The 26,300-nt window shown below is 39.1% G+C and overlaps 1 protein-coding gene across 11 annotated transcripts in view; it reads left to right on the forward strand.

Moving 5' to 3' along the window:
- Positions 1-26,300, forward strand: part of BCL11B (BAF chromatin remodeling complex subunit BCL11B) — a 171,113-nt gene that overhangs the window by 43,527 nt on the left and 101,286 nt on the right. The window contains exons 2-3 of one of the 11 annotated variants that reach the window (XM_039339731.1): positions 5,110-5,223; positions 6,130-6,258. The exons of 9 other annotated variants lie outside the window; for them this stretch is intronic. In XM_039339731.1, the coding sequence (XP_039195665.1) occupies positions 6,171-6,258 (88 nt within the window). In that variant the 5' untranslated portion in view covers positions 5,110-5,223; positions 6,130-6,170. The remainder of the gene's footprint in view (positions 1-5,109; positions 5,224-6,129; positions 6,259-26,300) is intronic. One more of the 11 variants, XM_039339732.1, reaches the window with a different exon arrangement.

Genomic DNA, 26,300 nt, shown 5'->3' on the forward strand with positions numbered 1-26,300 from the left:
CCAGTATATAAAGATTGTTTATGAAGTAATAACTCATCTGGATTTGCAGCCATTGTTTATTTCTTTTCCTAAGTGACCACATAAAAGGGATAGAGGAAGCAAAGAAGGAAGCAAATACAAGCAGGTCTTCAAAACGCCTTGCCCTCCTTTTAAAAAGATGTTTATTATTATTTTCAGTGTCATTCTGGAGCCCAGTGCTGTAAACTTGTAGGCTTGAACTCTTGGCTGGAGGAGGTGGGGTCTGAAACCTTAGACGCCAGAGCTGCTGCTTACTCTATACAGACAAAGTCCAGGCTACAGGACATAAAGGGAATGAAAACAGCCCTTGAATTGTTTCATTCTGTATTTCAAGTGGTTTATTTTCTCCCCTCCCTTCCTCAATTAATTTTCACCTGGCTGCCTACTGTTGGGTGAAGAGGCCCTGTTATTAGCTTGTTAAAAACAAATGGCATCTTGAAATTGAAGGGAACCACAAAAGTTTCTTATTCCATCCCCCCACTCTTCTATGTGGTGGAGGTGGCTAGGCTTGGCTTGGTGCCAGCCTGTCTTTCAACAAGAAGGGAACCATTCTAAGTTGAAATGTGTAGAGCAGAGTCCAGGTTCAAGGGCTGAAGCCTGCCAGCAAACCTGGCCTCTTTGTTACTGATTAATGCTGCAAGCAGTCCAGCTGGTTTGCTCACCTCTGACTTCAAGCCATCACGCTCCCTTCTTTGCTAAGAAGCAACATTTCCCACTGCCACTATTTCTGTTCTCTGATTTCCTTGTTAAGATGCCTCTCTCGGCTCCCTTACCTAACAACAACAGTTTCTTCCCTTTTCTTTCCCTTTCCAGCCACATGAGGGCCGAAGTCTTTAAAATGCATTCTTTGCTTTGCTTGATACTTTTTACAGTGTTTGGAATTTTTGGTTTCGGCTTTAGCATCTTCCAGCGAATGTCGGCCTCTGAATTTCCTTTGAGGCATTTAATGGAACAAAACAGCTTCTTTCAGCCACACTCTGGGAAGTCTGGCTACTTCCAGCCTTTTTCAACCTGTGGAAGGAACAGGACAAGGGAAGAAATTACAGGATCTTTTACTGTAACAAAGCGTTGATATGCATGGCTGGACTTTGCTCAATAATTAACACGCTTAGCTTAAAGTGCCAGAATTTATTACCTTACCTTCACTTTGAAGAGATGTAAATTGAATATGTGCTAGCTGAGGATAAAAGTCATCTGCATTTAGAAATCAAAGATAAATCTACATCCAGGTTATTCTATATTCTGTTTTTTGTTTTGCCCCTTTCACTGTGTAGATAAGGTTACTCAAATGGATTAAGTGAAACAAGACATGATAAGAGTTTGCATCCATATACTATTTATAGCATGTAATAATGTATGTATTTATTATAGCCTAATATGAATTGATAGCATCTTTGAAGGTTAATGCCTCCTGGTTGATGTAAAGGATGAATTTTGCTAAAGGGAGATGGCATTGTGTCAGGGAATTCCAACTGGGACCAGGAAGTTAGAAAGATAGCTCTTGAATTAGGGCAAGCCAAGACTAGTCTCAGCTCCAAAGAAGTGAAACAATGTGATTACAAATCTCTTTAGAAATTGAGTTAGAGGTGTTAATCATTTTGGGTCTACAATGTGTTCTGTGAAAAAGTGCTAGAAGTTTCCTTTGTGAAAATATATTCTGTGACTCGGTATATATATATAAAAAAATGAGGCCACCAATTTTCAGGGGGCAGTTTTATTTGTTTATTTTCTCTCCCCAAAAACTTTATAAATAGATTATGAAATATTTTCTCATATTTTAAAACCCTGCATATGTTTATCTGGTGCTATGCAAAACAGCTTCTAAGAGCTATGTTATAGGAATACTTTTATATAAAAGGGGTCTACAATTATGCTAGACCATTAGCATTACTGATCTATGTAATGTAATTTTCAAATGCAAGGACAAAAGTTCACTTTTTTTTCTCCAGGAGACAATGAAATATTCTCTTTGCTGATGAACTTTCTTTTTCTATTTTACAAGTTAATCATATGTTCCTCTTCTCCCCTAGATTTAAAATGTTGGGAGTGGCTTTGGTAGCATTTATTTATTCATTGCCGTTTGTAAAATGTGTGCAAATTAGTGGTCTATATATTTGTCCACAAAAACTTTCAATTTTTTTCAGATTACCCTCCACCTTTTTTTCTTGGAATATTTACATCTGTACCAATGGCTCAGATTTTCACCTACTCCTGTCTTTACATTAGAAGGTCCCTGATTTCATTTATATCAATAATCACAAATTGAATAAAATGAAAATAAATTAATGGATGGAAGATGTTTGTAAATGTGAAAGCAAAAGAGGAGGAAAATAGTTTTGAAATGAAATTAAAAAGCGTAGTTGTTACAATGTAATACAGATACCTTAGTAGCTGTTTTGCATTTTGGTGTATGTGAAAAAGCATCCTCAATAACACTAGTATACTCTTCTCTATCAATTTAATTATTTTGTTGAATTAAATTTGGAAATTATGAAGTGTGATTTCTAGGTGTATAGCCAGGAGCTAGGATTGATCGCTATAGGCTGAAATATCAAATTGGATTAACTGCAGCAGGGATGAAAATAAGAGTTCAAGTTGTACTGCTATTTAAACACAATGTTTAAGTATAAATGAATTGTTACAGTCTAAATGCACTTATAAAAAGCACCCAAATACTATATTTAAGAAAAGTAATCTTAAATATCAAATATAGATACTATTTCTGAATGCTAGTATATTTTCTATGATAGCCTGATTATATGTAGTTTAAAAAGTGAATAAGGAAAGAACTTTTAAAAGTTAATAAATATTTCATTGCCCTCACACTTCTAAATGCCAAATTTAAAAGCTTATTGTACAGAAGAAAGTTTTGTCATCTTATCTTTATTTGGCCCCTTTAGCTTCAAATAGATGACCACCCCTGACCCAAATTCAAAAAAAATTGAAGAAAGACCATCTGTGAATTGTTAAAGCACATTGAAGAGAAATAATGACTTGTTAAAAAACCCCTAAAGTTTTATAATATGGTGATGAAATTAAGTCCTTCTAAAGACTCTCACAGATTTGTTTCTCAGAGAAACAAATGAACGGGACAATTGACTTTATATTAGAACTGCTTTTCATTACAGTATTTCCTTTGAATTAATCAGAAATAAAAAAAAAACATGTAAATCCTTTCGCTCCCTGTCACAATTGCTCTTCCTCAACTTTTAAATAGTTAAAGAACTCAAAGAGTACATCGAGAAGCAGAAAAAGAAAGAATAACTATTTCTTAAATTCTTGTTTAAACATTTCTCTCAAGCTGTTACTCCGGAAATAAAAAATGTGCGGTGTTTGCCTATAGCAGATTCAGAGTTTATCTTTTGAAATGACACCCTCTCAACTATGGAGTCGGAAGTGTGTTAATGTTCTGAGGTATGCAGTAACAGGTCTAGACCAGACAGAATATATTTTAAACTAAAAGAGAACAAGATACTATGTATTTTTAATTTTTTTAAACCATGTTTTATAATTACAGGTCTCTTCTGCATCTGTTTCTCTTGTAACTTTTAAAATATGCACACAAATGGCAAGCTTGAAGAAAAATACATTTAAAAAAAAAATAAGAGGCCTATTTAAGTTTGATGACCGTAATCGACCAAAGATACTCATTGTGCAAGCTGTGAATGAAAAATGTTCTTATTGGATTGTGTTCCTTATCTTAAAGATTTGAGAAAAAAACTTCTCTTTCTCCTTTTTTATAATTTTCAAGCGTCAAAGAAAAGCATCTGGAGAAGAAAAAAAAAAGCTTTTTGCAGCTGCCAAAGCCAAACTATATTGAATCCCCAAGGTCCCGTTTATAACAAACTAACAAGATAGAATCTGCCTTTGAATGTCAGTAAATACAGCTAAAGATCACAAAACTCTGTTCATAATTGTTCATGTCTAAAGCTAGAAAATAATATTAAATTAACATCTATAGTATACTTTTCAATTTTAATTGATGGTTGTTATGATATACAAATGGCAAATATCAGATATAAGCTAGCAGTTTAAAAAGTTTTACTTACTTTATTTTTCAAAATCTTCACTCTGTAGAAGATTTTGTTTTACTGTGTTTGCTATCTGGGTAAAGCTGTCTAGCTAATAAAATTATCTTAATGAAACATTTAAAAGAAACAAAAACCTGCTAGGCTTTTGCAATATTTTCTGCATAGATTTTAGCCTTTGCAGATATCATCTGCGTGCTATATTTCCCAAGTCTGTTGTTATTTTTTTTTAAATGCAGAGATTAACTTGAAATTTCCTAGCCAGTTCAAGAACATGCTATTTATGTCCTTATCACAAAGTGATGATAGCAATAAGAATTATTTATAATTTCACTATATGCATTGGTTTCATTTTTCTGATAAAAGAACTGAGGCTGAGAAATTATGATCTTTTGACAATCATCCAGTGAGTACATAAATGAAAATTCACTCTCTCAATCTCAGTTTAGATTTCATAGTAGTTTCTATACTTGAAGAACCTGACGCCAGGAGCTGAATGATGCCCAGTGATGCTGAAATTCCTACCAGTAGAATTTTACCCAGAAGCACCACACAGAAAATAAAAGAAATCTACTCTAAATAGTCTCGTGATAACTTGAAATGTGTTCTAGCTAAGCAAGAAATAGTTTTGCTCCATTCTTGAGCACTTTTTTTTACATGTGATAACAGAGATCCAGAACTATTTTTAAACTGTCACAGAGCCCTGTTATGGTAGTGTCTTTTGAGGAATGTCACAGTTATCAAAATAATATATATTTGCAATGTAGATCTGTTTCATCGTACTTGCCTGGCTGTTTTAAAAGATACTTAAGGTTTGTTTTGTTCAAATTTAGTCTATGACAGAAGTGATCGCATTCCTCCTGCTTGCTTAAAAAGTTGTTTTGAATACAGCAGGACAGGAGAGTGTAATAGACAGTTATGCTCATAGCATTTCTCGCTTTAGCTTACTTTTAGGTTCATTGCTTTGTTGCTGTTACTGCTGTTGTTATTTTATAAGTATACCATCTTTAGAGTATCTATGAAAATCTATTGATTTCCTATGACTTCTTCATTGTTCTGAAAGGTTGTACATCTTTAACGAGAAAGGGGAGGATGAAAGTACAGTTTGTCTGCTTAAAAGCAAAAGGCAGCCAAAAGCAAGCAAGGTGACACCTTTTTATTGGATTACTTTTTGCTGGTGAGTGGCCAAGATTTCAAGCATCACAGATCTTATGTTCTGCTGAATAATTGAATTTAAATATGTATTCTAAAATGCTAGCTTTGATGCTCAAAGAATAAATTAGCACAAAGTAGTAAAAATGACATTAAAAATAGGAACATTATCCTTTGGGATTAATCCCAGGAAGATGTTCCATTTTTGGGTGCTTCCCTAGATTCCTTTGTTTTAACTTGATTATATTGGCCAAGAATTTGCTAAAAGAACATGTGGAAAAGTTGATCAACATAGTAATCATGGTAATAAAGTTAGGAATCGGTTATGCAACATCATGTCCTATTATCTGCTTATTCAGCCCTGCAGTTGTTTGCCTGTGAAAAAATTGGCTTAGTCCTCAGGCAGTAAAATGATTGTGTTGGCTGTTACTGAGACAAACCAGAAACAACTAATAAAATAGACAAACTGAGGCAAGGCTTTGATTGGAGGAATGTGGAACCAAATGTCAGTACTGGCAATACTACTAGTTATGTACAGTATTGGGGAATTTCAGGCTCAAATCTTGTCAGAGTTGTGAAGCATTAGGAGAATTTGGAATTCACTTGTGTTTCTATAATTCATCATTCTGGGCAACTTAGTACTTCCTTGGTTTCAGTTACTGTTGTCCCTTAATTTGCATTGTGATCCCAGAATCAGTGGTCAGTTAGCACCTTATTGTCAAGTGGCTTTTCTGTAGTACAGGGGCTAACAATTCTGATCTATATTTCAAGGTGGTTGAATAGATTGCTGAGATGCTCAGTGCCATCACATAACAAAAATTCTCTTTAAAATTGCTGTCTTCCTTGGTGCTTCCATAGGGGGCAGCAACTAAATATGTTGTCAGAAATATTTTCTCTGAAGAACATGACGTTAAGATCTTTTGTCTTACAGCTGTAAGCAGTGCTCCACTTATGTGTTGATCCCAGCCTTTGATGCCAGTTGGAGACATGGCTTCCATTTTTACTAGCTCTGCCCTCACTCTTCCAGCAACTTCCAGAAAGCAGTTCTGGGATCCTCCTGGTAGGCACTGTAAATAAGCTAGTTTAGCTTTCTGTCATGGGCATGGTTACAGAATGATACGGGTCCATGTGCATAAAGCAAAAACCTTCAATTTTATTATCATTGTTCTGGTTAATATAATAATATAGCAACAAAAGCAATAAGTCATGTGGGCTAAAATATATAAAGCAGCAAGATATTCAGGGAAGACTTGCTGCAAGGATCTGTTGTGCAAAATCTGGAATGTGCAAAAAAATGGACTAGGTAAGTGGGACTATATGAACAAATTATAGATTAGGTTTGGTTGAATGAATCCAGTAACTTCTTTGTAAACTATGCTGTTGACCTAGCACTGGAAAAGATCCCAACAAATCATTGCTTATTCAATAAACCGTATTTGATTCAACAAGATATAGCTAAAGTGTGTATTAGCATATTGTGTGATCCCACTGATTATGCATTTTCTTTTTCCATTCATTCATTGGGGAGAAAAACATTGTGACTTTTGCTCTCTAAATCTCTTTGAAGTTTGGCAGCTGTTTGTTGATTAATTTCAGAAAATAAAAAGCCAAAATATCTATAATCGGACTCAGAATCATAATCAGGTTGAGTTGTAGAAAGGCTCTGAATTAAGGCCTTTCCTTTCTTAAAAATGTTTTTTTTCCCCAAAGCATACATGTGTTTCTTAATTTTTCACTTTCTGCTGTCTGCTGGGACATTGTGAGTTAGTTGTAGTTATATTACTAAGTACCACAATATCTCATGTAAATTTGTGCATTTTTCAAAGCATTGGTATTGCTTTTCCCATGTTCCCATGTTTGTGTCATGAAGTTATTCTCATCTATTTCTTTTGTCCATGTCAAGAGGACAACATGCATCTCTTATGTACAGACGTAGGCAGGTTTTTACTATATAATTGGTCATGAATCTTTAAGTAAGCTTTGGTGATCTTTAAAGTCATTATGTATTCTGGCAAGTTGCTCGTCTCCATCTTGTTAAATGAGCATTCTCTTCATTTCTAACTCTGTTCTTTAGTTGATATGAACTACTTTGAAGGAGAGTAATTGATAATTGGGGTAAAATAGAATAAATAATGAAGAGACACATAATTTATTTGTACATGTATCTATGTTATTCTGTTTGGTAAATGGACTTTGTGGAAGTCAGATACTATTCTATATTGACTGTGGCTACAGTGTTTCTCTCACAATATGCTACTGGCAGTGGCTCAGCTGTGCCACTTTTTAGGTGATTGCAAAAGCTGAAATGTTGGCCAAAATGTTGAAACCAAATGTATGAGAATTGTATCCATGAATTACAGGAAGTAATATGGGAAAATTGAGAAAGAGATGGAGTTTGATAATCACCCAAAGGGTGTAATTATGATTATGTAGATAATGTGGAAAAGAAGGTGGAGATCAGGATTTAAATTTGCCATGTTTGTGGGAACTTTAATTATGAGTGAAACCATGACATCATGATAGAAGTAAGAACTCTTTCTAGGTAAATTTTGTCACTACAGACAAAAATACAGGATATGTTCTGCATAAAATAACATGGGACAATTGTATATAAACTTAACTCAGTGATGAAGCAGAGTATAGGTAGTCCTTGACTTACAACTGTTCATTTAGTGACCATTCAAAGTTACAATGAAAAAAGTGACTTTTTTTACACTTACAACTTTTCTAGCATCCCTATGATCATGTGATCAAAATTCAGATGCCTGGCAACTGACTTATATTTATGACGGTTGCAGTGTCCCAGGGTCATGTGATCACCTTTTGCAACCTTTTAACAAGCAAAATCAATTGGGAAGCCAGATGGGTTACTAATTTTCAACTTCAGTGACTTACTTAAAACTGTGGCAAGAACTGTTGTAAAATGGGGTAGAAGTTTTGGGCTCAATTGTGGTTGTAAGTGTATGTGTATATGTTTATCTATATGACTTATTAACCTCCCATCTCTCTCGCAGAGGGGCTTATATGCTTCATGACAGGTGTTATAGGCTCATGAACTTTTTGAGGATTTACCAAGTCCCTCTGCAACTGGAAGCCTACGTGCACAGATGTTATCTTCTTGTACTGCTACTTGCATGATTATCACCAAAGGGAGGAGATTAGAAAAATAAAAGGCACAAAGCAATCCAGGATCAGTGGCTATAGATAATGTATTATTTAATGGTATATCATTAGGCTAAGTCCTGTTGATTGGATGCCAAAAGACTAGATAATCAAGATACCTTTTCCAGTAACTTAAATTGGAAGCAGCGTCAGAACTGGCAGTTTGTCAATCAGCCTACTATGACTTCATGGGAATTATTTTTGTGGAGTCTTCTGACTGCATAGTTTTGATGAGTGAGCAATTAGGGGCAAAAATAAACCAGTGTCCGTCCATCCTGTGAGGATGTCTTTCTCCTGTTGCATTGCTCATATTTATATAGGGAATGTGCCACCTCTCAGTTGTCACATTATTGTAACAAATTTAGGCATACTGCCAAAAGATTGTTTCCTACTTGAATAAAGGTCTAAGTAAAATTTGCTTGACCAGATACTAGGCTTTGCTATGGTAAAAGGAAAAATACTTTCTACTGCTCATAACCAATATCCTACAACGTTAAAATAGAAGCTGTTATGCTTAAATTTAATTTTTGTTTGTTTTCTTGCTGTTTGTGATAGTACTCTGTGTGTTCATAAAAACACCGTTCATCTACAACTGGAGTGACTGTTAAAATATTCTGTAAAGTACCTATAGCACCAAGCTAAATATTATTAGCTTTTAGGTACTTCAGCTTTTATTAGTAGCAGCTGATATTTGCGTGGAATGAACTTGTTTAATTGGACAATTCAGAAGAAGTACTGTGAATTTCTGTAGTGAATAGCGTCATTAAAAATCTGTTTTTTAATTCTTTCTTAAATTCAGGCAGATTTTTTGCAGTCTAGTGCAAAGAGATATGTTAAACATGGTTAAATAAATCATATTTACTTTGGGTACTTTCCTAGTGGAGGAGAAAAAAAATTGTTGGCTGTTTTACACTTACTCATTTCTCCAGGTTTGCTTCTTACCTGTTCTTGAGTGTATGCCCAGAAATAGTACTTTTGTCAAATGAGTGTATTATGCCAACTAGCAGTTGCCTCTGCCAACTAAGCTCTGTATTGGAAAACCCAGCACTTCTTTTTCAACAGCAGCAAGATATCCCCCCCCCACTTCCAGTTAACAAAAGAAACAAGGATATAGAGTTGAGGGCATTAAAACCTGCAGAAAGGAAAATATGATACTGGCATTTGATCAGACTTGTTGAAGAAAATTTGAATGTAGATTATAATGGTCTTTTCCCATCCTGCTTAAGGACAATGCTTGTATCAGTTTGGGATCTTGAAAGAAGCAATACGACCCAATGATATTTGTTTCCTTTGCTGTTTTGTATCTCCCTAGAGAAGTGGAGAAATTGGGGTTTGATGTGCAAATAATTCTCAAAGTCACAAGCTATATTATAGTCTTGCTTTTGCTTGGTTTCAGCAAGCTGTGTGTTTGCTTGTGATGTCTACATCAACTAAATTTTATGTAGATTATTGCAGAACATATTGGTTTGGTGCAGGTGACCTTTTCCTGTAGCTCAACTCACATACTGCTTTACTTCTGGATTTCTTTCTATTAAAATATCTCCATAACTATATTAAAATAGGATTCTTAATTTCAGTAAGGAATCCCACATTGGAATCCATATAGTGTTTGCAATCTCTTGCCACTTCTAAAGGGAATAATTATTCTATTTAATGCAGCCTACCCTAGCCTTGTTCTCTCTGGATGGGTAGGAACTACAGCTTCTCAAGTTTCCAGCCATGTTCTCCATGGCTGGTTTAGCAGAAGTCTTTGGTTTATCTTGTCTCAAATACTACAGCTTTGGATGAATCTAGAAAAAGTTTCACAAGAAGGCATTGGCAAATTTCTTCCATATTGTCGCTAAAAATGCACATGAATCTACTGTATAGTATCCATGTAGTTACCAGACAGTGAGTTGAATGGGAAGTCTTCCTATTCTCTTCAAAGTAGATTCAGGATCTCACTAGAGAGAGATCTATATTTTGTTAGGATCTGATTAATATGATTAGGCAACAACTATTCATTTGGATATTTTTTCTTAATAAAGTCATATATCTTAGGCTAAGAAAATGAAGACATAAAATGCATGTAAGTTACAGAGAATTTTTTTTAGTTAACTGTATAGTTAGGAGAATCTGCATCAATATATTTTCATTTTCAATTTATAAATAGACATATGTAAACTAATTTTAATACAAAGCTTTACTGTGGAGGTTTTTTAAAAGCCACTTGTTTCTAAATTATAGTAATTGTTTATTACATATATGATTTTCCCCATATCTGAATTACTGTAAAACTGTCCTATATAGATCAGTCCTCACTCTTTCATCATTCTGCTATCAGCTTATCTAATATAGTAGGTAAAATTGTTTTACTATTAAGATATAGCAGGAATTAAGATAGTCAACACAACTGCTTGTTCTGATTATTAGACACACCAAATCTTACATTTAGGATTTTGATTAAATATGGACATCTTGGAAGGTTGCAGTTGGCTGTGACTTTCCATAATAATTCATTTTCCCTGCATACAGAGCAATTTAATACAAAATGAAAAAAATGTTTTATAATATATGATTAATGCCCTGATTTTTCATGTTGTTTCCCTGGTATATTTCTGTCTTGTTATATGGTGTCCCTGGATAATTATGAGATTTACTTGATTATCTCACTTTTTCTCTTCATATTCTGAAGTTTTAAACATTTTCTGTTTCTTACATAGTTAAAAACACAGTTTACTCATAATTGAAATATGGATCTATGCAGTTAGTTAACTAGTGCAAGATTAAAGAAGAAAGAATAAAAAAGAAGGCCCAGGAATCTTTCTCTTTAACCAGAACTTGTTTACTTAGATTTCTATATCTTTTTAATGAATCAGTTATTTGCTATAGATTATCATTTATTGCAAACCAACCTTTATGACTTTGAAAAGCCAAATGTATTCTTCCCTTCCCTTAAGCCTTGGAAAATGCTTGATAACTTTCAGAGTGTATTTCATGGCAAAGAAATTAAACAAAACTCAAAGTTTATATATTATGATTTCCCCAAATGTCTAGTGGGAATACTTTGTGATAGAAATGACATATCCATGGAGGCTTTCCCTACCAGTTTCTTTAATTATATTATATAGTGGTAGAAACCAAACCTCTGCTAAATCCAGTTTACTTGCATATTGAATCATAACAAATAACTAGCCTAGTGTAATATATAATAACAACCTTTATTAAATTAGTAATTTGAAATGCTACTGTTCTTTTTTATTGCAAATACTAATATGACTACATATTTTCCTCTTATCACTTGTTAAAGGCTTGAAAGAGGGATTGATTTTTGTTAGGGGAAAACAAAAACCTAGGAAGCTCTTTAGAATGCTAAATTGGAAGACTATTGATGATTTGGTAATCAGATCCTGCTCATCTTTTTAAGAAAGCTCACAGTATTTAAATTAAAATGCCATGAACCGACTCAAAATGAGGGTTAAAAGGGCTACTTTGTTGAAATTAATTACAGCCCTCTTCAATTTTTTTAAGCTCTGACATTTTAGAAACTTGGTTTGAAACACAATAGGTCACAGAAAAATGTATTATTATTATTTTTTTACATTTGGCATAAAGCAGGGAGCTCCCAATTTGAGTATATACAGTTTCACATGAAGACAAAGCAAAACAGAACTCACTGGCATTTTCTTTTACTAAGATGATAAAGATTAACTGAACGTATCCTTTCTCATGCTGAAGCCAGGACTGTTGTTTAACCTTGAAACAAATAATGCTGCTGTATTTTTGCCTTTAAAAAAAAAAGGGGGGGGGGAAGTCTGTAAATACGCTTGGCTAAGAAATAAATCTGGCTTCACTGCTGACTAACCAGTATAATACATTCCCCTGAACTTAGATTAAGAAACTCATTCATTACTACATCTCAAAATTTGATGTCAATAGAATGGCACATGGAGTACAAAACTAGAAATCTCTTAAAAAGAGCTGGATTTTATGATTCATATAAACAAGTAATATGCCTGTCAAGGAATAATATAAATGATATGATTTTGTTTTTCTTTGGCTATGTGAGGAAATGTCTGTCAAAAGTATTAAGGTTTTGCTGTTATCTGTGGTAATAATTGCCTCACTTTGTTCCACCTCTGGGGAAGATGTTTTAATTCAGAAGACTTTTCTACATTGGAAGTAACCACTATTGCATGAATGTTTAAAACTTTTTTTAGTGATTAATAATTAAGCACTTTTAAGGTTCAGGTTGTCTTTAATGGCTGCTTTTTGTCTGTGGTTGATTTATGCATTTGATCTTTTTATTCTATATTATGTTGTTTTGAATATACTTTTTGGTAAGTTGTTTTGAATATTTACAAAGTTACTGAAAAAAAACTGTAAGCATCTATATAAGAACAAAGAGAAATAAAAAGCAGTAAGATAGACACATTGACTAAGGGAATTATCCTTTATACAATTTAAAATAAAATACAATTGATGTCATTGGTAATTGGTATGCATTTGGAGCACTTCCCTTGATATACAACATTTAGAATTCATCTGTGTAGCACACTTGTTCTGGCTGTTAGTGCCAACCTCTGATATCTTTTAGAACAGGGGTGTCAAACTCAATTTCATTGAGGACCACATCAGCATTGCGGTTGTCCTTGGGAGGCCAGGTAGGTGTGGCCAGAGTGGGTGCAGCCTACTGGGTGGGTGTGGATGGAGTGGGTGTGGCCTACTGGATGGGCATGGCCAGCTCTACATTGTTCACATCAAGGGTGCCTGTGGGGGCCTGGGCAGGAGTGGGACAGATCTGAGGGTCTCTGGCAGAAGGGGATGGGACCAGGGCAAGCACCAAGGCATGGTGCATTTCTTCATTCCTCACAAAGGGTGACACCTCCCTAGCATGCACCCAGGGGGCAGGGCCAACGTGGCAGGGGCTGGTTCCTTGCTGTTTCTGGATGGCCTTTTGGAGCTAAGACTGAATGCATTTCAGCATAGATGGCCACTACAAAATTGTACATTGGCTCCCAGCTGGCCTGGGCCAGGGCCAAGGCAGCGGGGGCCATTCCCTCACTGTTTCCAGGATGGCTTTGCGGGCCACATGAAACCACTTTGTGGGCCGCATCCAGCCCCCGGGCCTTTGTTTGACATGTCTGTTTTAGAACATAGGCTTTCAGTAGTTCACATAGTATGGTAAACTATGGTTAACCATATGGTATTAAATAAATCACATTTGAAAGGGTTTGCACAATCTACTGAGGAATAAATAACTATTTACAAATCACAATGCAAGGTTCACATTGCAACCTAATTTAAAACATTCAATTCATTATGACTTATTGTGTTATCTTCAGATTGAAAGGAACCTAAATCTAACCTGTTTTCAAAACCAAGGCATCCTGCCATTAAAAATCTCATTGTAAAAAAACTTGGCATTGAAAAGTGAGCAAAGTATAGGTAAATCACTTCAGGGTGAAATTGATGTTTCACTTGACAGCTGTTTTTTAAGCCTTTCATTTAAATCAGTTTCAAGACTATTTAGGTAGCATTCAGCATGATATCATCCTCCATCAAATTAGGGAATATACTCTTTTCTTCATTCTCCTTGCAGTTCTTATGGACTCTGAAATCTGTTCTGCAATATTTGCAAAATATCCAGAGCAGATTTCAGGTGGAGATTAGATAGGTTTTTTCTTATATATTTTATTATTTTGAGAGAAAACTCTCCAAAAAATGCAAACTGGTTACATGCTGCCAGAATCATTTGTTTTGTGAGATGGGTGGTATATAAATTTGAGAAGTAAAAAATAAACATCTGGCACCAGCTAAGAAGGGGCATTCTCTTTCTCTTCTCATGAAAAAATGCCTCTTTTAAGATGTAATCTATATGTATCCTCTAAAAACAGTTTTTTAAAAATCAAATATCTGTATTCACATATGGATAGGAAGAGTTATAGGTAATATATTATGCGAATATACAATATCTTGAAAAAGTCTTAGACTTTTTTATCAGTTTAGACCAGGGGTAGGCAACCCAAAACACTCAAAGAGCCACTTGGACACGTTTCTCACCGAAAACAAAACACTGGGAGCCGCAAAACCCTTTTGATATCTAAAATGAAGATAACACTGCATATATCCTTTTTTACCTTTAATATGTGTGTGTGTGTGTGTGTGTGTGTGTGTGTGTGTATAAAATAAAGGTAAATAAAGGATATATACAGTGTTATCTTCATTTTAGATGTCAAAAGGGTCTCTCTGCTCTCTTTTTCTCTCTTTCCTCTCTCTTTCCTCTCTTTCTCTTTCCTCTTTCTCTTTCCTCTTTCTCTTCTTTCTCTTTCCTTTCTCTCTTTCCTCTTTCTCTCTTTCCTCTAACTTTCTCTCTCTCTGTTTCTCTTTCTCTTCTCTTTCTTTCCTCTTTCTTTTCTCAATCTTTTTTCTCTTTCCTCTTTTTCTCTTTCCTCTCCCCTCTTTCTTTCTTCTTTCTCTTTCCTCTTTCTCTCTCTCTCTCTTTCCTCTCCCCCTCTCTTTCTGTTTCCTCTCCCTTTTTCCCTCTTTCCTCTTTCTCTCATTCTCTTTCCTTTTTCCTCTCTGTCTTTCCTCTGTCTCTGTCTTTCCTCTCTCTCTTTTCTCTCTTTTCTCTTTCTCTCTTTCCCCCCCTCTCTTTCCTCTAACTTTCTCTCTTTCCTATCTTTCTCTTCTCTTTCTCTTTCCTCTTTCTCTCTTTCCTCTTTCTCTTTCCTTTCTCTCTTTCCTCTAACTTTCTTTCTCTCTTTCTCTGTCTCTCTTTCTCTTTCCTCTCTCTTTTCTCAATCTTTCTTCTCTTTCCTCTTTTTCTCTCTTTCTCTCCCCCTCTCTTTCTTTCTCTTTCTTCTATCTCTCTGTCCTCTCCCTCTTTCTCTCCCTCTTTCGCTCTTTCTCTCATTCTCTTTCCTTTCTCTCTCTTTCCTTTCTCTTTTCTCTCTTTCTCTTTCCTCTCTTTCCTCTTTCTCTCTTTCCTCTTTCTCTCTTTCCTCTAACTTTCTCTCTCTCTTTCCTCTCTTTGTCTTCTCTTTCTCTTTCCTCTTTCTTTCCTCTCTCTTTCTCTTTCCTCTTTTTCTCTTTCCTCTAACTTTCTCTGTCTCTCTCTTTCTCTTCTCTTTCTCTTTCCTCTGTCTCTTTTCTCAATTTTTTTTCACTTTCCTCTTTTTCTCTTTCCTCTCCCCCTCTCTATTTCTTTCTCTCTCTCTCTCCTCTCCCTCTTTCTCTCTCTCCCTCTTTCCTCTTTTTCTCTTTCCTCTTTCTTTCCTCTTTCTCCTCTCTTTCCTCTCTATCTCTTTCCTTTCTTTCTTTCCTCTAACTTTCTCTCTTTCCTCTCTCTTTCTCTTCTCTTTTCCTTTCCTCTTTCTTCTTTCCTCTCTCTTTCTCTTCTCTTTCCTCTTTCTCTCTTTCCTCTCTCTTTCTCTTCTCTTCCTTTCCTCTTTCTCCCCCCCTCTCTCTCCAGCTGAAGAGAGAGAGAGAGAGAGAGAGAGAATGAAAGGCAGATGGCGCCAAATGGAGGGGAGCAGGACAGGAGACAGCAGCTCCCAGATGCCCCCCCGCCGTGTCCTCAGCCGAGTGGGCGGGGAGGGGGAGCAGGACAGGAGGCAGCAGCTCTGGTGGCGGTGGCAACAGCTCCGGTGGCAGTCACTGCAGCCTCACCGGGGGTCCCTGCCGCCCCCTGGCCCTGCTGCCGCATCCTCAGCCAAATGGGCAGGGAGGGGGAGCAGGATGGGAGGCAGTGGCTCTGGCGGTGGCCACTGCAGCATCGTTGGGGTTCCTGCTACCCCTGCCCCCACTGCATCCTCAGTCACTTCGCCATTGCAAGAGGGCACCAAGGCCGGCTGAACCATGGGCGGCCGCGCCGGCAATGGGGAGTGCCACCGTGGGGACGAGGGGGGTCCCAATCGCCACCGGCCCCACTGCCCTCACAGCCCAAGGTCTCCTCCTGCAGCACCAAGGGCAGTGGCGGCTCCCCGAAAGTGGCCGAGGAAGGTGCCTCCAATGGGGGCGAGGTGGGACTGGGCGGTGGAGAGCCCTGCGGCAGCCAGGCAAGCTTCATGCTTGACTGCCACCCCGCCCGGCCTGGGGAGACACGTGGCTGGCTCAGCTTCCCAGAGAGTGATGCCCCCACTGGCCGCTGCCCCAGCCATGACTGCCACCCAGCCCGATCTGGGGAGACATCTGGCTGGCTCGGCTTCCCAGGGTGCGATGCCTCCGCTGGTAGCCATACCATCCATGACTGCCACCCGGCCCGAGGAGACATGTGGCTCGCTCAGCTGCCCAGGGAGCAGCCCAGGGATGACCCAGGAAGCGATGCCCCAGCCGAGACTGCCGCCTGGAACAAGTAAGCCAGGGGCGCCACTGCCCTGCGGACGCTTCACAGCAGTGCTCTATGGATTCAGCCCCCTCCCTCCCCCCTCCACTGACTGTCTGTCTCTGGCTCTGCTGCTGGTTGGCCAACGGTCGTGCTGGCTGGGCATCGGAGGGGATGCTCTCCCTCGGGGCTGCGGTTTGTGGAAGAGCTGGCTTGCTCAGTGGAGGCTCGGGCGGGCCGCTCCCAGAGGGGATCTTGGGGCTTTCCCACATGGCTCCCCAGCCACGTGCACCTCAGACAGGGTCAGCCCGGGAAAGGGACTTCCTGGCCGCCCTTCTCCCGGAGGGTGGGGCACCCGGGCGCAGGACCAATCAGGAGCCCTGCGAGGGAGCAAGTCCACATGAGAGAGAGAGAGAGAGAGAGTACAAGTGCCTCTCTCTCTTCTTGTCTCTCTGAAAATGGGGGGAGGCTCCGGAGCCGCAAGGGATGGCTCAAAGAGCCGTATGAAGCTCCGGAGCCGCGGGTTGCCGACCCGTGGTTTAGACTATAGTAGGAAAACATTATTCTATCTCATTGCCATCCATCTTTTCATTTATTTTCTTTTGGTGCATGTTTTTTTGTTGCCATTGCAGATTAGATCTTTTATCACTTTCTCTTTCCAGTCCATTTAATATAGTGGTTCCAGGAACTGAAAAACTGCTAGAGGAGATCCCAGAATAAGTGAAATAAGCAAGGCTGTTAATTTTATTTGTCCTTGAACAACTGAATATTGTTTTAATGTACTGAAATTTAAAATGGTAAGTCCAATAATTATTTCAGAGGCATTTGAGAAGGCACCATAATCCAAGTAATAGAATACATAGAGCTTTTAATCTGTTCAAAGGCTATGCAATTTTTTTTTTGGTATTTCTGTAATTATATTTTGAGCTAAGGAATAAATAAAAAGTTCATTTGTGGCAGATTAATAATTTCCTTTCAGCTAAATCTGTTCTTTCATAGGGAAGTATTATATTTTTAAGGCTATGCATTACCCTTGAAGGAAGGGTTTTGGAATGATTGGGAGTATACTGTATAAGAAGCACTTTTTATAAACTGGTGAAGCAACTGACTCTTTTGTCATGCTTACATGACTATATCAAAAAGCTGTTCCTTGCTGTGTCTGTGTCATACACAGCCATTTTACTTTGCATTTTTCCCAGTAAAAGCAAAGTGGCTGTGCTGGAAAATGCTTCTGAAGCAACTGGATCAGATTGGAAAAAGATGTGGATAGCTTAACAATTCAAAAACAGATGGTTTGTAACTGTTCCTGTGCATGGCAAAGTGATTTCTTTAAAGGATTTGCAAACCCCTACTGTTTATTCCAGGTTTTGTTCTCTGATCTTGTGGGGGTATTGTAAGATTCTATTGGCTGAAATAATGCTCTGCTTGAGCTGCCTGTGAACCTTAAAACACGTTCAGAATTTAATGTGGCATACAACAGTGTTCTTGCAGATAGAGATTATACTATGGATAAATTGATGTTGAGAGGGCTCTACATTCTGAAGATCACTATGTCATCCTGCTAATTTAAGTTTAAATTGCTACCTCCAAAGTCGTCATATGTGCTTATGAGACTTAGTTACTCCCATCTCATAACTGTTTATTTGATTGATTTATATCCAGAACATGTTATCAATGAAACTATTTTTTAAACTATATCCTCAACTCTAATGTTACCCAAGGCTTTGAATATTTAGCCAGGTCTCTAAAATAGTAATAATTCTTGGTTGATTGTTTATATGTATTTATGACAGGAAATTAAAGTTTAATAGATCTGTGCAAATCATTAAGCGTGGAGGTTTGCTGTCTGGATCTTCTTGAAATTGCAAAGCATATACTCAAAAGACTTGATAGAGCTACTTTGAGCTCCCTAACCAAGGTCTTCAGGGCATGAGTGTACACATGGGAAAGACAGTTCTGCTAGCATAGTCTTTAGGTATTGTTGGAATAAATTTAAAGTTAAGTTTATTTAGGCCTGTATATACCTCAGAACTCTTGAACAGAGGACACTAGAAGTATAAAAAATATTTCTATTATTATTAATGAATTAACATTCTGAACCTCCCTGATGGTGAACATTGAGAATTTTTGAATTGTTGAGGTTTTTTTTTGATATGGTAATTTATTTATTAAGGTTGTTTACCACCTATATTGCTACAAGATGCCTCTGTGTGGCTTGCAACATTAAAATCAAACCATGAATATAGGTATAAATGTATAAAATCACATTACAATTGCAATAAGATACAAGTTATTTTAGTTAATACATAGTATATAGTTCTCATTTCCTCCCAAAATACCATTATGGACATAAGGAAAATAGAGGGCTTTTTACAATAGTAGAAGAAGTAGCTGTTCTGAAATAAACATACTTGAGATAGTTCTAAAACCTTGCTTGACTGTTTACTTGCTTCATAGACTCTGATGTTCATATTCATTATAGTATGGTGGTATGAAATAAAAGACTCCATTCATGTTTGATAAAGAATGAAACAACATGTTTAAATTGACATACAGCGTAAGCTAACAGCTAAGGATAGGTATTTCAATTTAAGCAAAAAAAAAACAAAAGTGAAACCTCACAAGCCATATTAAGTCAGCGTTCTAGTCTGTGTGATTACCTAATAATGCTACAAAAATGTTTAATCTCATAGATTTAAATGAGCCATGAGTGGATTATACTAGCTACAGGTCATGGTAAAATGATTTATCTAAAATAAAGGGAATAACGATTAATAAGGGAGAATACAAATTAAAAGATTTTGCAGATGATCTGGTTGTAACTTTGTCTCAACCAGTTGACTCAGTAGTAGAATTGTTGCAGATTATAAACCAGTATGGGCGAGTTTCTGGTTTTAAAGTCAATAACAATAAGACTAAAATTTTAACAAAAAATATGTCTGATTTGGATAAGGAAATATTAGTTAATTTGACAGGTTTTGAAATTGTAAAAAAGGTAAAATACTTGGGGATTTATATAACTGCTTCTAATGTAAAACTTTATAAAAATAATTATGAAGTATTATGGCTTAAAATGCAGAAGGATTTGAATGATTGGAAGAAATTGCAATTATCTTTATTAGGGAGAATTGCTGCAGTGAAAATGAATCTTCTGCCTAAATTTCTTTTTTTGTTCAAATGATATCTATTTTAAAGAAAGAGGTAAATTTAGAAGAGTGGCAGAGGGGGATTAATAGATTCATTTGGGCTGGGAAAAAATCAAGAGTTAAACTCAAAATTATTCAAGATGTTTGAGAGAGAGGAGGACTCAAGGTGCCGAATTTAAAATTGTATTATGATGCGGTGGTTTTGACTTTGATTAGTGACTGGGTTAACTTAACAAATTTAGATATACTCTCTTTGGAAGGATGGGATTTATTATTTGGATGGCATGCGTATTTAATTTATAATAAAAAGATGGATAGGGCCTTTAAGTCCCTTGTTTTAAGAATTGCTCTATTGCGTGTCTGGAAGAAATATTATAGGGTAAATTCTAGAATACCATTGTGGGGAATTCCTGGACACGCTATAGAAGGGATAAGGAAAGGTGTGAAAATGGATAGGATTTCTTATAAGCAATTGATTAAGTGGGGAAGGAATAAGTGGCAATTAAAATCGATGGAGGATTTATTGCAAGAAAACATTATTTATTCTTGGTTTCAGTATAGGCAGTTATTAGAAAGATGGAATATAGATCAAAAAACGGGTTTTATTGTGGAAGACGCCAATTTGGTGAAACAAATCAAAGATCAAAATCGAGCCCATATAAAAAGAGTTTATAATGCTTTGGTGGAATTGGATTCAGAAACAGAATTAGTTAAGGATTCTATGGTTAAGTGGGCTCAAAATTTTGAAGAGCCGATTCTATTAGATACATGGGAGATAATTTGGGTTAGGAATGTTAAGTTTACCCAAGCTCAAAATTTACAAGAAAATTTTTATAAAATGTTTTATAGATGGCACCTTGATCCACAAATGATGTCGCATATGTATTCTAATTTACAGCCCAAATGTTGGAGATGCGGTTGTATGGATGCAACTTATTATCATATTTGGTGGTCTTGTAGAAATATAAAGGCTTTTTGGATCAAGATTTGGTGGAATATTCAAAAAATTTTTAATAGAAAGATAAAATTCACACCACAATTATTTTTGTTAGGTATTATTGAAGATTGTGATGGTAAAGAGATTATTTTAATGTTGAATTTTATTACGGCAGCAAGGTTATTGATTGGGCAATATTGGAGAAAAGACTCCTTGCCTACCTGAGAGGAATGGTTTCTTAAAGTTTCTTATTTATCAGAAATGGCAAAAATATCGGCTTATCTGAAAGACCATTCACAAGAGAGATACAACTCTGTATGGAAAAGATGGGTAAATTTTGTTCAGAACAAATATGGGATTAGAAAGTATTATTTAGCTTTTGAATAACTTATTGTATAAAGTTGTTATGTTTAGATTTGTTCATTTTATTGTAATGGAGTTAAAGGGGTTTAAAAACTTTTTAGGATTTATGTACAATTGTTTGATGTTTATTTAATTTTTTATGTTTTTTGTTGTTTTTAGCTCTGTATTCAGCTCTGGGAAGGGGGGGTTAGCGGGAGGGGGGAGGGAGAGAGGTGGGGAGGGATTTTATTGTAAAATGTTTATAAAAATTTCAATAAAAATGATTTATGACCGTGCTATTTCTCTTTGAGTGTAGTAGAGGTTGGATTTCCCACATACAACAATATGTACAAAACTAACATGTTAGAGGGTAATGCTAGGCTACAATCCTTTGAGAGAAGCCAAGTGATGATGGGGAAAATATGAAATTGTGCAAGCCCTCTCCCCTTCTTGCAGTTTGTAGGGGTTTTTTTTTGCTACATAACCTTTGTTTTGGGTAGGCTATTCATTTATACATTTTAATAAAAGGCAATCTAAACATCAGATATGTGAGGTGCTTTTTGGAAATCTCTAATAATAGATTTTTTTAAATGCTGGATATGCATAATACTCCTACATATATCACTTTTACTAAAAAAAATCCCCCATCTGTATCATTGTAAGTGAAAAATGTACTATAGAAGATGCAATCTGCATATAAGATCAGAGAGAATGGACCTTTTTATGTTGCTGGAAGATATCCATATCTTCTCCAGCACAAGAGATGGAGAATCCACCAATGGGTTTTCTCTGTCTGCCTGCTCTTGAGACCAAGTTAGCCAAACATATCATGCCCCCTGTTGCTAGGAGAACCAGCTCTATGAGACATGTCAGGTTTGGCTCTCAAAGTCTTTCAGGTAGTCAGTTTAGCCCCTTATTGGATTCTCCATTCCCAAAACATCCCTGCAGCGCTGGGATCAGCGCTGCCCCAGATTGTAGTCCAAAGCTCTGGGGAGAGAGGGTGGTTTTTTCTTCCTTTTCCTTTCCCCTCGTTTCGCCCCAGAGCTCTGAGGAGCATTGCTGAGGCTTCAGCCTCTGCCTCTCCTGCTTCCTTCTGTCCACATTGCTGAGGCTTCAGTCTCTACCTTTCCTGTTTCTTCCCGTTCACATTTCAGCGCTGGGATCAGCGCTGAAAAGCCCTTTCTGCAGCATTCGGCTGTAGCTTTCCTCCCTTGGTTTCAAACTGCTTTTTTGCTGCTCCATTTGTCGCGGGCGCCATTTTAACGGCCGCGAACGGGCCTCAACACAGGCACACGAAGCACTTGGCCTCAGGCTAATTTTTCCGTTCTGTTTGACGCGGCTGCCATTTCGGCTGCCACGAACAGGCCGCACAACAGCTGATCCAGGTTCCTTAGCCTTCCTTCAAAGTAAACATAATTGCAAGCAATTGGGAGCAGGATTCATCCTCGAAGCTATTATTGAGGATCACACTCCGGACTTTCCCCTGGCACTCTAATTAGTCGGCTGCCATTTTGGCCTAACTGTTTTTTCATCATCTGAGGGAAAAGTTGGGCTGCCGGTTGCTCTCCCTCGCTTGTGAGTCCACTCACTCATCTGATTTTCATATTTCAGAATAATTAGGCACTTCTGAAAGCCCTTTCTTTCCCCTAAACACTTCCAAGCTCAGGGCTGGTGGGCTCAACCTCCATTTTAGACACCATCTATAGGCCCACGGCCGCCATTTTGAGCATGTGGCAAACCTCTGCCACAGGACTGGCATAGCTGGTGCTCATCGCACACATGAAATAGGCCACCCTGCACCCAAACAAACGCCTGTGCAACTTTTCCTAACCTGGCCATCAAACTATACCTTTGGGCTGCGTTCCAGTTGGCTTTCAGGGCCTCTGCCGCAGATTGACCCAACTGGCGAGCCCACTGTCCTCGTCGCCTCCAAGTCATGTCGGAGGCACTGAGTGACTGGTCAGGTGGCTAGGGGAGCAGCACAATTTCTTTGCTCCAGCTGCTTTACCCAACCGCCTATCTATCCCCTGCCAGAGCTTCCTCTCAGTGCTCCCTGAGATAGCTCCCTTCACGATGGAGGATTCCACGGTGCCTGAACGCACGGCCACCGCATCCCCATCATCTGGGCAGGAATGGCACAAATCCTCCAAACGGGAGGTGGTAGGCAGGATTAAGGCCAAAGCAAAGGCCATTTCCAGGAAAACCTCAAAATTGGCAGAAAAACAGGCGAACAGGAGGCACCAGGCACTGGAAAAGGAGTTTTCCAGAGCGCAGAAGCAGGCCAGAGTAGAAGCTGAACAGGCAGGGGCCCCGGACGTGACCTCCCTCTGGGACCTTCAACCTCTACCCAGGGGGTATGGTTCCTACAGGACAATGCCGTCACTCTTCCCCCACCCACTGGGACGGGTCAAGCTCCAGAGGCCACTTTTACCCCAACAGCGGCAGGGCTAATGAGGGTTGACCCTCAAGGCAACCCCCCCGGACGATTATCTTTAAGCCCTGATCGCAAAGGCAGTGGACAGGGCACTGGCCGCATGGTCCCACTGCTTGCCTGGGACGGAGCCATTGGCAGCCGTACCTCCAAATTATTTTCCCCAATCAGCCCCCTGTGTACCACGGTTCTCCCTCACCCTACTGATCCTCGTATAGCGGGGCCTCTTCGCACACAGAGCAGGACCAGCCAGACATTCCATGGTCAGAGGAGGATGAGCCTCCAGAACCCCCTTCAACTGGGGGTCTATTCAATCAGGCTCTCTTTTTGCCACTTCTGCGTAAGGCCAGCACTATGGCCAACATAAGTCCCTCTCAACTAGACCCCCCCGTCCACTTCGGATGCAAATCTGATGTTCTTCGAGACAGTGGCGGCAAAACACCATGTCTGTTGTCCATCCCTGTTTCTGAGCGCAGTCTGCAAATAATGTACCTCACCGGGCACCTTCCCACCTCCAGGAGGAACGGATAAAAAATTGTTCACAACAGCGCCAGATTTGACTGACGCCTTGGAGGTGCCAAAGGTGGACAACCCTTTAAGCTCACTCGTGTCCTCCTCCACTGTTTCGGAAGATTTGTCCGAGGCACTGAAGACAGAGGATAGGAGATGGGACATGGCCTTCCGTAGGACACACCAGGCGGCGGCATGGGTGGTAAAAACAGTCACTTGCACTTCCTTTTTTTACCAGATCCTCTCTTCTCTGGCTCAGGCAACTTCAGGCCAGGATTCCCCCAGAGGACATATGCACCCACCAAGACCTTAGCAAGCTGGTCGCAGCGACAGAGTATGCCTCTGACGCCACTTTACAGATGGCCAGATTTTCAGCCAAGTCCATCATCTTCAGTACATTAAAACAATATTCAGTTGTTCAAGGACAAATAAAATTAACAGCTTTGCTTATTTCACTTATTCTGGGATCTCCTCTAGCAGTTTTTCAGTTCCTGGAACCACTGTATAAAAAGGACTGGAAAGAGAAAGTGGTAACAGATCTAATCTGCAATGGCAACAAAAAAACATGCACCAAAAGAAAATAAATGGAAAGACGGATGGCAATGAGATAGAATAATGTTTTCCTACTATAGTCTAAACCACGGGTCAGCAACCCATGGCTCTGAAGCTTCCTACAGCTCTTTGAGCCATCCCTTGCGGCTCCGGAGCCTCCCCCCACCATTTTCAGAGAGACAAGAAGAGAGACTTGCTCCCTCACAGGGCTCCTGATTGGCCCTGCACCCAAGTGTGCCCCACCCCCTGGGAGAAGGACGGCCAGGAAGTCCCTTTCCCGGGCTGGCCCTGTCTGAGGTGCACGTGGCTGGGGAGCCATGTGGGAAAGCCCCAAGATCCCCTCTGGGAGCAGCCCGCCCGAGCCTCCGCTGAGCGAGCCAGCCCTTCCACAAACCGCAGCCCCGAGGGAGAGCATCCCCTCCGATGCCCAGCCGGCATGACCATTGGCCAACCAGCAGCAGAGCCAGAGACAGACGGTCAGTGGAGGGGGGAGGGAGGGGGCTCTGAGTCCATGGAGCACTGCTGCGAAGCGGCTGCAGGGCAGGTGGCGCCCCTGGCTTACTTGTTCCAGGCGGCAGTCTCGGCTGGGGCATCGCTTCCTGGGTCATCCCCGGGCTGCTTCCTGGGCAGCTGAGCGAGCCACATGTCTCCTCGGGCCGGGTGGCAGTCATGGCTGGTATGGCTACCAGCGGGGGCATCGCACCCTGGGAAGCCGAGCCAGCCACATGTCTCCCCAGATCGGGCTGGGCGGCAGTCATGGCTGGGGCAGCAGCTGGCAGGGGCATCGCTCTCTGGGAAGCCGAACCGGCCACGTGTCTCCCCAGGCCAGGCAGGGTGGCAGTCAGGCATGAAGCTCGCCTGGCTGCCGCAGGGCTCTCCACCGCCCAGTCCCACCTCGGGCCCCATCAGCCGCTTTTGCCCTCCTCAAGACTGGGTTTTTCTAGCAACGGGGCATGACAAGTTTGGCTAACTTGGTCTCAAGAGTAGGCTGAAAGAGAAAACCCATTGGTGGATTCTCCATCTCCATGCTGAGAAAAGGCGTTCAGGTAAGACAACACCCCTTTTCTCAGATACAAGGGAAATATTAGGACAGTGATGTATAGGGAAAATTGCAGAAGGAAAAAGAATAAAAACTCTTACACACTTCATGCTGAAACATCTGTGGATGCATTTCATAAAATAAAAACCAAATTTCTGTAAGGATAACTTCATATATTTACAGTGCCAGGGAAATAATAATTACAATTTTTTTCCTGTTTTCCTTTGTGCTTCTTTGCTTTGAATAGTTGACCAGGAGATGTGAAACTTTACATTTCATTTTCACAACTGCACAGCTATGAGTAAAGGATTCTTAGCTTTATCAGACAAGTGAAGGTCTGTATGTCTGTCACCTCCCGGCTCCCTCCCACTCTCTCTCTCGCATGTGATTTACTGATCTTATTTTTTAAAGATCATCTTTGTGAAACTTAAGAATTTAATACTTAAATTAGCATGTTTGGACTTTTAGAAAGGCAAAGCTTTCTATAATCAGCTGAGGAAAATGAGTAAAATAGTTATTGTATGTTCTAACCCCTGCCGTGTCATAGATAATTATTTTTCTGTGCTAGAAATAGCAACCTATGATTCCTAAATCCTCCTTTTGTGATCCTTGGAAGCACAAACTAACTATGATTATTGAAAACTGATGCTATACTGCAACTGCAGGTATACCATATAG

The sequence above is a fragment of the Crotalus tigris genome, unplaced genomic scaffold (genome assembly GCF_016545835.1).
Source record: "Crotalus tigris isolate CLP2741 ecotype Arizona unplaced genomic scaffold, ASM1654583v1 scf7180000017737.1785205, whole genome shotgun sequence".
NCBI lineage: Eukaryota > Metazoa > Chordata > Lepidosauria > Squamata > Viperidae > Crotalus > Crotalus tigris.